Source organism: Phaenicophaeus curvirostris, chromosome 12 (genome assembly GCF_032191515.1).
Source record: "Phaenicophaeus curvirostris isolate KB17595 chromosome 12, BPBGC_Pcur_1.0, whole genome shotgun sequence".
Lineage (NCBI taxonomy): Eukaryota > Metazoa > Chordata > Aves > Cuculiformes > Cuculidae > Phaenicophaeus > Phaenicophaeus curvirostris.
This window is the reverse complement of record NC_091403.1, coordinates 14,713,522-14,726,006: the sequence shown is the minus strand read 5'-3', so window position 1 is coordinate 14,726,006 and position 12,485 is coordinate 14,713,522. Positions and strand designations below refer to the sequence as shown.

The 12,485-nt window shown below is 41.7% G+C and overlaps 1 protein-coding gene across 7 annotated transcripts in view; it reads left to right on the top strand.

The window, feature by feature from the left end:
• The window catches only part of MEGF11 (multiple EGF like domains 11), a 221,703-nt gene that overhangs the window by 167,917 nt on the left and 41,301 nt on the right, over positions 1-12,485 (top strand). For all 7 annotated transcript variants that reach the window (XM_069866561.1, XM_069866557.1, XM_069866560.1 and 4 more), the window contains 2 exons: positions 7,670-7,816; positions 10,444-10,578. In XM_069866561.1, the coding sequence (XP_069722662.1) occupies positions 7,670-7,816; positions 10,444-10,578 (282 nt within the window). The remainder of the gene's footprint in view (positions 1-7,669; positions 7,817-10,443; positions 10,579-12,485) is intronic.

The following is a 12,485-nucleotide window of genomic DNA, read 5'->3' as shown; positions in this document are numbered from 1 at the left end:
AGATCATTCAGTAAGCGCCTAGCAAGCTGAAATGTTGTATGTATCTGTTATTGGTGAAAGCATTTGCAGTGACACATTTAAATATCTCCCTTCCCGTTCCACACAAGGGAGAAAAGGTTGTATTGCAGTCATCATTACAGAACACGAAAGGCATGCCCATGTCTGAGCAACAGCAATTGTTGCTAAGCTGCGTTCCTGTCTGGTGGCTTCACTTGGAGCCTGGGAGGTGTAGAAGTCAGGAAAGCAACAGATTTCTTCCCACTTAAAAGCCCCTCCCTCCCATTCACCTCATGATGTTCTGCTTGGATCTTCCTCAGGTTTCTCTTTCTTCTCGGCCTGAAACCACATCCAGAGCTTAAGAAATAGTAGGAAGGAAAGAACCTAAACGCACAGGAGGACTGCAGAGGACTTAACTCCTTTTAGCACTTGTTTTCTGCGAGATCTGTCCTTTCTGCTGGTGGGAGCTCCCTTCTTGCAGTATTGCACCCTGGAGAATTCCCCGTAGCAAAGGGAAGCAGATGATCCTTAATTTTAGCAAACATTTTGGCTTACTCAGTTTCTTGTGAGGTAGGTCTCTTGCCTCAAAAGCTTTTATTGCATAGACTCCCTGAGTTGGATGATTCATATCTGGAGTTTTCTCTAGATAATTAAAAATAGGGGTTCTATTAGTGCTCCACAGAGGTGCATTAGGCTGTAAGGGTATTACTTTCAGAAAAACACTTCCATTAATGGGTGCATAAATCGCCCATGCAATGAGGAGAGGAGAGACAATTTATAATTTTTCACTGGCTGCAGGAAAAAGCTTATTCTTCATTATTTAGGACCAGATCATAGAGCTTTCATTGAGACTGATGGGCTGTTACTCACAGGAGTCGCCCTTCTGAAGCCCACTACGGAACCGTGCTGAGCAAGGTGAGTGAGAGCTCCACCACATCAGCTTGAAAAAAACCTGCAACTAGAAAGGCATTTTGATAACACCACAAAAGTTCATAGAGAATGTGGCTGTGGCTGCTCTTCTCTCTGTTGAATAGTTTCACTATATAAAAATAAAAATAGCTTATTTGCAGACTGGATGAGCAGCCATCAATTCTTAATGTTTCTATTTAATTTTATGAGAGATTCTCAGTATGTTTTCTTCTATCTGCTGCCCTTCCCAAACAGATTTTCTCATTCTTCAGCATCCTTAAATGCTGAGCTGTCATGAATTGTGCTGTGGTGTTTCTGATGGGATCTGAGTCAAATGCTTCAGGGTTTGCCTCAGGTCAGAATAAATATGAAGATGCAAGAAGTGATAGAAAAGCATCAAGTATTCTTTATAAACTCTCGTTCATTGCTGTCACAACACCTTCAGAACAGCTGATCCAGAGCTAATCGGACTGTTATCCCTTATGTTCTTATTGAATTTTCTTTCACCTTTTGTAGGCCGAAGCAGCAAAATATTCACTACATGGGAAAGCACAGTGATCTGACCACAAACACAAAGCTGTTTTAAATAGAATTTCTAGGGGAACCATAAGTGTAACAGCAATAAGAAAACTGGGGAAAGAGAAGAGAAAAAGGTTAAAGAAAACGTGAACATAGGATTATAGAAATCATTATTGGAAATAAATGTATGAATCAGGAGGCCAAGGCAAGACATCCAGATGATATCAGCTGACTCTGGCTGTCCCTGGCATAACAACCACATGCCTAGGAGCCCCTCCAGGACTGCCAGCTTGGTGGGAGATGGGCTACAAGGGATTGCTATAGGTGGGACAGTCCTGTGTGGCGGACACCAGATGAATGGTATTGCATGAAGGAGCAGCCTGTTTTAGAGATCCTGTTCAGTGATACATTGACACTGTTTCCCATAACATCCTCATAGGTAAGCTTAGGAAGTGTGGGTTAGATGAGCTGGCAGGGAGGTGTATTGAGAACTGGGTGGATGGCAGAGCTCACAGGGCTGTGATCAGTGGCATAGAGCCTTGTGGGAACAGGCTGCCCAGAACAGCTGTGGGATCTCCTTCTCTGGAGACTCCCACCTGGATGTGTTCCTGTGCAGCTTGCTCAAGGTGACCCTTGTTAAGCAGGGTGGTTGGACTGGATGAGCTCCAGAGGTCCCTTCCAATTCCCACCATTCTGGGATTCTGTGATTCCCATACCTCTTTTCAGTATGATCAAATGCTTGCTCACCCACTTTCTGCAATTACTTCTCGAAATCACCTTGCAGCTCTAATCTTTAGGCTGTTTTCTTCTCTTGAAGCAGTATTGCTGCAGTCGTGGGTTTGCCACTCTGTACTGTGTCAACAGGTAGACAAACCACCACCAAGAATTAGTAGTGCCAGAGACAAAAGCTTCTAGGCATTCCAGATGAAAGCCAAGCATGACTCACCAAACTTAGGGCCTCCACTGCATTGCCTGCATAAATCCAATACCTATTTATACATAAAAAGCAGTTCTTTTCAAAGGTATTCAAATGCCAGAAATAAGGGATTATTATGACTTCATGTCATGTTGAAAGACAGGTGGAGGAGAGCACAATGTTTGTGTTGGATTAAGATGTCTGCTGAAATCATTCCTGTCATCGCTAATTGATGTTGCATCTGTCTTTAGATTGTGACTATTAAAAAAAGGGGGGGGAAAAGCCTAAGATCTTATTCAGAGAAATAATTACAGTTGTAACTGGTAGATATAAAGTTAAAGTACATGGGGGAAGGGAGCCATATCCTGTAATTTATCAGATTCCTGCATCCCTGAGAAATAATTAGATGCTGGGTAGCATGCAGGCCCTGCTGCAAAGGTTACTGTCAGGTAGATAGCAGTGGTCAAAAATAGGCCACTGGTTCTCATTTATTCCATTTTTTCTCATCTATTGTGTTTGGAGTATTAGTTTCCAGCTATCTAGAGACAAAGCAGAAGAACAATGGCAGGCTTTATTAAGAGCTAGAGACGTAATCCCCAAGCACAAGTGCAATTGCATGAATAAGCTGGGCAGAGAAAAAAGGGAATTCTACTTACATCTGTCTTTCAGGAATTTCACCCTCCAAAGTCCTTCAGTGTGATAGAGCTACAGGCGGTACTAAATCTGCATTACTTTGACAAACTTTCATTGAAGATTAATAATGGAAGCAGTATATGAAGTAGCTCTTCAATAGACGCTTACATCCCAGTTTTATGGCAAAAGCTTGTTTTTTTCTTTTTCTTTTTCTTTTTCTTTTTCTTTTTCTTTTTCTTTTTCTTTTTCTTTTTCTTTTTCTTTTTCTTTTTCTTTTTCTTTTCCTTTTTCTTTTTCTTTTCCTTTTTCTTTTTCTTTTTCTTCTTCTTGCTCCTGTCATGATGTCTGTGTGGATGTTAACCAAGTCCTTCACAGCCAGATTTGTAAATCGGAATGCAAAGAACCAAATTCATCTGGTAAAAATGTATACTGCTCCCTGTAAGCCAGGCACAAGCTTCTGTCTCCTCAAGTCACCAGGCACATATCTCTCCAGGCACTGTGCAGCAGAACTGGACTGCAGTATATGATATCATAGGAATATGACTGAATATGAGCCAGCAGTGGCCCAGGTGGCCAAGAAGGCCAATGGCATCTTGGCTTGTATCAGAAACGGTGTGACCAGCAGGTCCAGGGAGGTTGTTCTCCCTCTGTACTCGGCACTGGTGAGACCGCTCCTCGAATACTGTGTTCAGTTCTGGGACCCTCACCACAAGAAGGATGTTGAGGCTCTGGAACGAGTCCAGAGAAGAGCCACAGAGCTGGTGAAGGGGCTGGAGAACGGGTCTTACGAGGAGTGGCTGAGAGAGCTGGGGTTGTTTAGCCTGCAGAAGAGGAGGCTGAGGGGAGACCTCATTGCTCTCTATAACTACCTGAAAGGAGGTTGTAGAGGAGGGTGCTGGCCACTTCTCCCAAGTGACGGGGGACAGGACAAGAGGGAATGGCCTCAAGCTCCACCAGGGGAGATTTAGGCTGGACATTAGGAAAAAATTTTTCACAGAAAAATTTGGGCGCTGGAACAGGCTGCCCAGGGAGGTGGTTGAGTCGCCTTCCCTGGAGGTGTTTAAGGCCCGGGTGGACGAGGTGCTAAGGGGCATGGTTTAGTGTTTGATAGGAATGGTTGGACTCGATGACCCGGTGGGTCTCTTCCAACCTGGTTATTCTGTGATTCTGTGATCATGGAGTGTTGCGGTTGACACTCCAGAAGGATGGGATATTATCCAGAGGGATTTGGACAAGCTGGAAAAGTGGGCCCACGTGAACCTCATCAGGTTCAACAAGGCCAAGTGCAAGGTCCTACACCGGGGCTGGGGCAATCCTCGGTTTCAATACAGGCTAGGGGAGGACGTGATTGTGAGCAGCTCTGTGGAGAAGGACTTGGGGGTGCTGTTGGTACTTGGTCCCGGTTTTCCTGCCCACAATGTGTGCAGAAGAAGATAGTGTCGGGCACTACTAGGACACTACTAGGACACTACTACTCCTAGGACACTCCGCTATACTCCGGGTACAGAGAAGTCTGAGGGACAGCAGTGGATGTCCTACTGGAGAGCAGGCAATGTTTGCAGAGGTCCAGTGCCCTGAGTCCACACCAGGACATGGAGGTTTTGTGGCTACTGTCTCACAGGGTGCTCTGCTCTTGCCTTGGCTCTGGATTACTGTGCGAGAGTGCAAATGTCCTTTGCCCACGTACAGTGGATAACTAGAATTTCATGTAAGCCATCTGAATTTCATTCACAATTCGCCCTCAGAACACTGTTTAAGAAGGTCTTGGAAGTGTGATTCCATACCAGTATCTGCAGTTGTGAACCGTAGCCCTAGGCAGTAAGATAATTTCCTGGTATCTAGGCAATAGAGTTTATGTATAGAACTTCTTCCTGCAGCTTCAGGGGCTGCTTCTTCTGATAGTAGCCTTTCTAATTTCTACATCGTGCTTGCGAAACAGGGAATTTTTTCATAAATTAGGAAACTGTGTTGTAACAGAGATGTGTCGACCTCAGCATTTTTTGTATTTCTGGAATTTGAAAACTAATTGCTTATCAGAAGTGTTCATCAGCAAGTTCCTAAGTAAATATTGAAGTTTTACGTTAAAGAATTTTGCTGCTTCAATGGCTCTGATTGTAAAGTAGCTGGGAGGGGTGAACTCCCCCTTCATAAGCTATCAAGTTAGCACCTTAAGGTGCTTTTTTAGCACAACTAACACATGCGTGTCTGGATGCAATTTTAACTTCTCATTTACATGTGCAATTCAATGTGTGTAGGAGCCTCCAAAAATGAAGTCTTCCATGAGAATTAAGTTAGAGCAATATAAAGTAATAAAAATTGATTGCAGCACCTTCTTGTTTGTCTTGTGAAAATGTATAAATAAATAACTGCTATAATGGGTATCAGTGTCTTCTAGAAGCTTTCCTTTCCCCCCTTTTACATTTTGTTACAACAATCAGCTTCACAATGACTCATTGCCTTCGTTAGGAGCAGGAAGACATCCCTCATTATTCATTACTAAAGGAAGGACTTTGCTGTTGCGAAGAACAGCCCTGGCATTCTAATTCAGCTACCTTTCACTGGAAAAGAGTCAATGTCATCCTTCCCCAAACTTTGCCGAAAGAGACAAGAAATAATGCTGTTTAATTGTCTCCGATTATAAATAGCCCATTCACAGTGAGAGAATTGTGGTTTTAATACTGCAGTCAGGAGGAAAAGACATTTTTCTAAATTTCATTTCTGGGAGGTCACGCTGAGGGTCTCAAAACTACAAACAATCTTATATATGTATGTATACATATGAAATGCGCTTACTTATTTGCAATTTATTGTATGACTTTTTAATTACAGAGTACTGGAGATGTATTACATATATGCACACACAGAGCATTTATTGTTTAAGCAATCCAAAGATTTATTTGATTTCAAAGGGAGTAGGGAAGACTATATTAAAATAATTGTTTTTCTTTATTTTACTAATACAAATGTTCCTTCTCTATTTCTGCATTCCTTTTTTCAGATTTATTACCTTGGGTATTAAGGGATTGAGCTTGTATTATGTTTTGACTATATTTTAATGTGTTTTTTATTAAGCTGTACAGCATGGACCGTGGACCTCTTTATAAATAAAGCTATGATCATGTATTACTAGAAACTCCATTTCAAACTGTACGTTTGCCAGGCTTGGTTAAGATTTTCTAGGAAGGGACATTATAATTGTGTGATTAATCTTCAGAAAAGGGAAAATTTGGCTCTGCAGTATTTCTTACTGTATTAACTTCAGAGATTTATAAAACCAACTTGAAACTGCACTGTAAGTGTGTTTATAATGACTTTTAGCTGATTTAATAATCCTCAAAGTTTGGTGACTGTACAGATCACAGCTTCACAAATACAGTCCATTACCTGTAGCATCCAGATGAAGTTATCAGAGGTGGAGGAAATTACTTGGGATTGTATTTCTCCTTAGTGAGGCACTAATCCAACCTCTGGCTGAGGCTGGGGCTCTCACAGCCCTTGTCTGCATTTATCCCATTATGCAGTGGGGACATGTGCATGGATGATAAAGAACATCTTCACGTTGAAAGTCGAGCTAGGGCATGTGTATGCCACCAAATTTTGGTGCCACAGCTGTAAGGCACCCAGTGTGGTAAATGTTGTTAGGAAAATTTTCAAGCCAGTCTGTGATTAATTTTTCCTGTTGTTATCAGTATCTACTGTGTACCACTGCTAATGCCACTCCCTGCAGCTGGCAATGCTTGACGTCTCTTAGTTCATGATCTTGCAAGCCTTTTTCAATCCAAGGAGCCCTTGATCATGCAAATAGTTCTAATTGCAGGTATTGGTACTGTCTTATCCCAGCAGAGTAACAGCCTCTCACACAAGTAATGGTGTGCAGGATAAATTCTTAGAACCCATTTATATGCGACACGCAATGGCACAAGGGTTTATTTAAAAGTCAGCAGTTAAAACAAAACCGGTTGAAAGAATGCCCAAAAACTCATGTTAAGCTTTCTGTCTGTGTGCTTCTTTCAGTGTTTCCAAGCTTTGCTTCTAGCTTTTCACAACAATAAATATCAAACAACCATGGGAATCACAGGGAGCTGAACTGGCAGGTCTCAGTTCCCATTTCATGTGCAGATGATCCACCTGTGCCCGTGTATGGCCACTTGCTAGATCAGAACACGGTTCATGAACGCAGACCTCAGAGAGCCTTGGGCATGTGAATAATAACTCAGAGCACAGTGCTTTAGTCCAGGAAGGGAACAATGCACAGCAAATAACTGAATTTACTTGTGTTCAAGAATCCCAACACTGGACATATTTCTGCAGAATCCTGATTTTTCTTTTTTTTTGGTCTTCCAGTTCACAACAGTTAAGCAATCTGGCTTCAATCAGCTGCATATTTATAGACCAGCTATTTGAGGTATTTTTTGACTTTAAAGCAATTCCTGACCTTTATCTCTCAGATGTCATGCAAAGTTTCTTTAATGGTGCTAAGGACTGAACAGGAGTGCACTAACACCTGCAGAATTCACCTCTTTGGCATTTTCTTAATTTTCACTTTATTAAGCAGATAAAAGGATAGCTATTTCCTTTCCAGGCTCCCTTGTTTGCTCGGTGGTGTACTGTGAGGTATCAGTCCAGCTGCACATTGCTTTGATCAATGAGCACTCTAAGTTGTATGAAACCTAACGTATGCTTTTACATTCTTAGGCATCCACTGTGACAATATATGCACCCAGGGCCGCTGGGGACCAAACTGCTCCATTTCCTGCAACTGTGAGAACGGAGGATCCTGCTCCCCAGAGGATGGCACCTGTGACTGTGCACCAGGATACAGAGGACCCTTGTGCCAGAGAAGTAAGATTTTTTGTAGCTGCAGTGGCAGAAGCAAAGCATATAGAAATGCTTGTTTATTACACTGGAGAGGCAGAGCGATGGGTTTCTGAGCTAAGGGCAAAAGCTAGCCTAAAAAATGCTTCTTGATCAAAAAGTCAAGACTCTGCTGCTTTGAGTCATGCCTTGCCTTTCCTCTTCTGGCCTTCCACAGCACCTGGAGGTCACAGGTGACCTGAAAGAAGGAGAAGCACCTTTACCTGCCAAACCTTGGCAGGTTCTGGGCAAAACCAGATTTACAGTAAAGTGGTGGTAAACTATAGGATACCTATTAAACAGTCAGCTGTAACCCATCACATAATGACAAGTGGATGAGTGTGGGCTATCAAAACAACAAAATGATGTTTTCTTACATGCCAGAAGAAGAAATACAGCAGCCTAAAATAGCTCCTGCCTGATGCTCTGCTGCTACATATTAAAATGTGCCAAGGAGATAAAAATCTTCTCATTTGCTTTATCTGGGAGGCTGTGTTTGCCCTTAGGGACCCTTATTCACTGATCCAAACTACACACAACCTCCATCCTGTGTAAACAAGAGATGGATTTGTCTCTCTTTTCTGCAGCAACTCTTGTTCTTCCTATAAGACTTGCTGCATGTCCAGTTTATGCATGCCTTTTTCTTTCACCAGTTACACTTGACACTAGAAAACACTTATCTCTGAAAATAATTTGTAGCTGCCAGTTTTAATTTAAAGCCATTATAACAGTGACCTCTAGCACTGCTGTAGTTAATGGCCTATATGCATTTCCATTATAAACCCCAATTTCCAGGTACTTCAGCATATCTGTATAGCTGTAAAACTGCTCTCCAAGCCTAAAATGTGGTGCTCAAAGCTTCAGGGAATTGGGGAAGAAATTGTTCTACAAATTTGAAGCCCTAAGAGTGCAAAACTTGGAGAAGTTAATAGTTTGTGACCTTTCTGAGATGAAAAAAACAGCTTGGTTTTATCAGCTGGTGGCATGTAGGCTACAAGAGGCAAGCCAGGTCCCCAGTGTGCAGCTCCAGTAATCATGCTGCTTCCTGAGGACCTAATGGGGAGAAACTGTTGTCCCCATTGGGATGACAGCAGAGGGGTTCTGTGGATGCTTCTGCTATTGCCTCACGTCACCAAAATGTCTCTCCTGAATATATGGTCAGGGAATTCAGCTTGCTCCCACCTCTTCTGCGAGATCCAGGCTCAAGATTACCTTAGGAGGACACCTCTGTAGGTGAAGGTAGCTTTAGCCTCTTCAGTTTGCTCTCAGAATCATCCCAAGTTTTCTCTTAGAAATTGATTTAGAAACAGTCTTTATCCTGTAAAGGGCAGTACTAAAGATGATACTCAGCCAGCTTGGTCTGTCTGTGTAATCAGGATTACATGAGACACTGGGGTAGTTTACTGCTCTTAGGCCTCCAGAAATGTCTTCAGGAATGATCCAGGTTGTTTTATAGCTCGTGCATCATCAACAAACCTGTCAGCTAAGTTCCTGCTGAAAATCTGCAGGAACATAAGAACCTGACAACCTCTGTGAACACACAGACCCAGAGGAAGATTCTCATTTGGTGAAAAAATAGAATGGACATGATATAGTAACCACTGAGCCAGAATGATGTAACAGAGAATCACAAGAGTAAAAATGAACATATATAAAGTCATTTTTACAGTTAGTTACTGCAACTTAACATTTCTTTGTGCTTATCTGTCACAGTGAATGCTTGGCCAGTGGATGGTTTTTCATTCTACATGTGCTCAGAAGTGACAATATTTGTGTGTTAGAGATACTGAGCCGTAATCTTGGTGCTATACCTTATATACAAATTTTATCATTTCAATCCAGGCACTAAGCAAATTAAGCACACAGTTCATGACAAGTTCAGTCAGCTATCCGGTGTGATTACTGATGCAAATTAGGTGATTTTATATGCTGTTACCATAATTACCATTTTTAGATTCTATTCATCACTGATGGAGGCTGCTCCTGCAATGGCAGGTATAAACTGCCTGTCCTGATTGAACACAGATATTGCACCTAATGTGTGTAGGAATCAGCTTTTTACATGGTTGTTTATTTGTAAAATATTGAGGCTTTCCTCATACACCTTCTCTGACTACTGAGCTTGATTTCACAAGGAAAAGGAGTTCTGAATTTCTGTTGTCTGTGTATGTGTGTTTCTCTTCCTGCCTATTTTAAAAGCACTGGAATATGTTACCAGGTGTTAACCATATCTGTCAGTGGGCTATAAGGTCTCAAACATCTTACGCTTCCATCTTTTGTAAAAGAGTTTAGCTGGAGCAGGATACAGAGACTCAAATGAGTGTCTTGAGAGCACGAGGCTGCTGAGAGAGCTCTGTTGTATTATTAAAGAGCCAAGGGCTCCCATCAGGTGGGATGGTGTGAATGTTTGAACCACAGGAACAGTTTTACTCAGAGCTTGAACTTTATTAGACATGGGATAATCCAATGGGCTTCATAATTTCAGCTGTTCACAAAATTGTGGTTTTAGAAATTAAGAAATATTGGTTTGGGATTAAGAGAGAGAGAATTCTCAAGCTCTCAGCAATGAGAAATCTTCTGAAAAGCCATGACAGCTTATTTTGTTTTGTCTTCAGTTTGTCCCCCCGGCTTTTACGGACACCACTGCAGTCAGCTATGCCCTCGGTGTGTGCACAGCAGCGGACCTTGTCACCACGTGTCAGGACATTGTGACTGCTTGCCTGGATTCTTCGGTCCTCTCTGCAACCAAGGTATAGCACCCAAGACCCCAAGTACCACCTCTCTCCCTAAGTTTCTGTGTTGGTGACTTTGCAGCAAGATTGATCACAAGGTTCCTGCCTTTTTATCCTGCTTCAGCAGTTTAGATCACAAGAAATTCTTTACTTCGGAGGGAAAGTGCAAATAGGTACTTGGTTACCCCTTTGTAAATATGACGTGCTCCTATTTTCATAAATATAACACATCTGCTGCTCTACGTATTGAAATGAGTATAGAGTGAGACACCTACAGTAAATATATCAGATGTCCAGTGGTTTCGTTTTCCTTTCTGCTAAGCCTGTCAGATCCTAAATGTCATTGGCAACTTCATGCACTCTTATTCAGCAGGAGGTGTAGGTATTATTAAGGTAAAGGCCAGCTTAGGTACACAAGCCCAAGTGAATGCATGGAGCCTTATTTACATTGTCTAGGACCTGACTGGAAATGGCTAAAATCACACACACCCAAACACAAGTGCAGGAGACAGAAAAACTCAGTGAGGCAGAGAGAGTTAGATTTTACAGGTGAAGAGTAGCTTCAACTCCCCCTAATGTCCTTCACCTTTGAAGGTTTGTCCACTTTTAACCATAGATTCCTTTTTCAGTTTTACCCTAAAAGTGACCGCAAAGCGATTACAGTGTTGTGCAGAGTCTCAGCTATTGCATACTGCTGCGGGGTTGTGCTACATACAGATTTAAAAGAGATTACTTGCAATGGCTGTTGCCCTCCTGAAGTCACCATCCCTGTAAAAATTGAACTGACGCTTTTTAATGACCTGCTTTTCAGTAAGTTAGAAATAGCAGACAGCACTTACGCAAAGTCATTAAACATAGATTAAGTATAACCATGTTTTCTTTTTCCTGTGCTATATAGTCAACTAAACATTATACCAATTAATTTATTAAAATGAATATATTCCTGTGAATTTGTCCATTTATGTGAAAAGTTATCCAGATTTCAAAGCATAAGCAGGGCTAATTATCCTCTTAAGAAAACTATTTTATTTTTGCTCAGATGTTCAGCACTTCTGGTTTTACTTTGAAATGTTGATCTATCCAGTAAATTAATTTTAAAATATTCATGTCCTAATTAAAATCAATTTGTGTTGCAGTTTGTCATAATGAGTTAGCATGTAACTTTATTTTGCAGAAAGAAAAATGGTAATGAATGTTTTCCATTAGAAAAACCTGAAACGAAGATTTCACTTCTGAATTTTCATCTCCTTGTGCTGTCTCTCTTCTGGCAGCAGGACCGTTCTTCCATCAGCAGCACATGCATGCGGGGAGCTGTGTAACCTCCAGAATTGCACAGGTTGACATGGTTGTGCTAAGGATTCTGAGCAACAAACAACTAAGCAGCTGTTTTATTAATGTCTTTCACAATCATGTAGCGAGATGGATTGATAATAACTTGTTATCGCTGCTAGAACACACCTGACATCCCACAGGGGCTTTTGGAGTCCCACTTCAGAGCTTTTATAGCTAATTAACATCTCTATCTGCATTGTACAATCAGCTTCCTTCCAAAGAAAGTGCTATTAGTCCTTACGTTACAGCTTTGTTTAAAAATGTCAGAGGCATTTGAAAGAGTGCTGGTATTTGGACCTCACATATTTACAGGAGATTTACTGAGTCAATCCAGAGCCAGGTTACTTAAATTAATGAGAACAATGGTTTTGGCAGCATTGGGTTTGTAATCCTTCTGTCTTTACAGTCTGGAGGACATCATGCTATTTCACTGTGACAAGAGGTACTCACCCAGCAGGAGCCCCTCCGCTGGCTCTTGCTGTGTGGAACCAAAGTGTTTCTTTTATAAAGTATGACCTTTGCCTTTGCCAGCATCAGTGTCAGGCTCACAAATCTTTTCTTGATTTGTTAGTATTCCATGTTGCAGTGCAAAT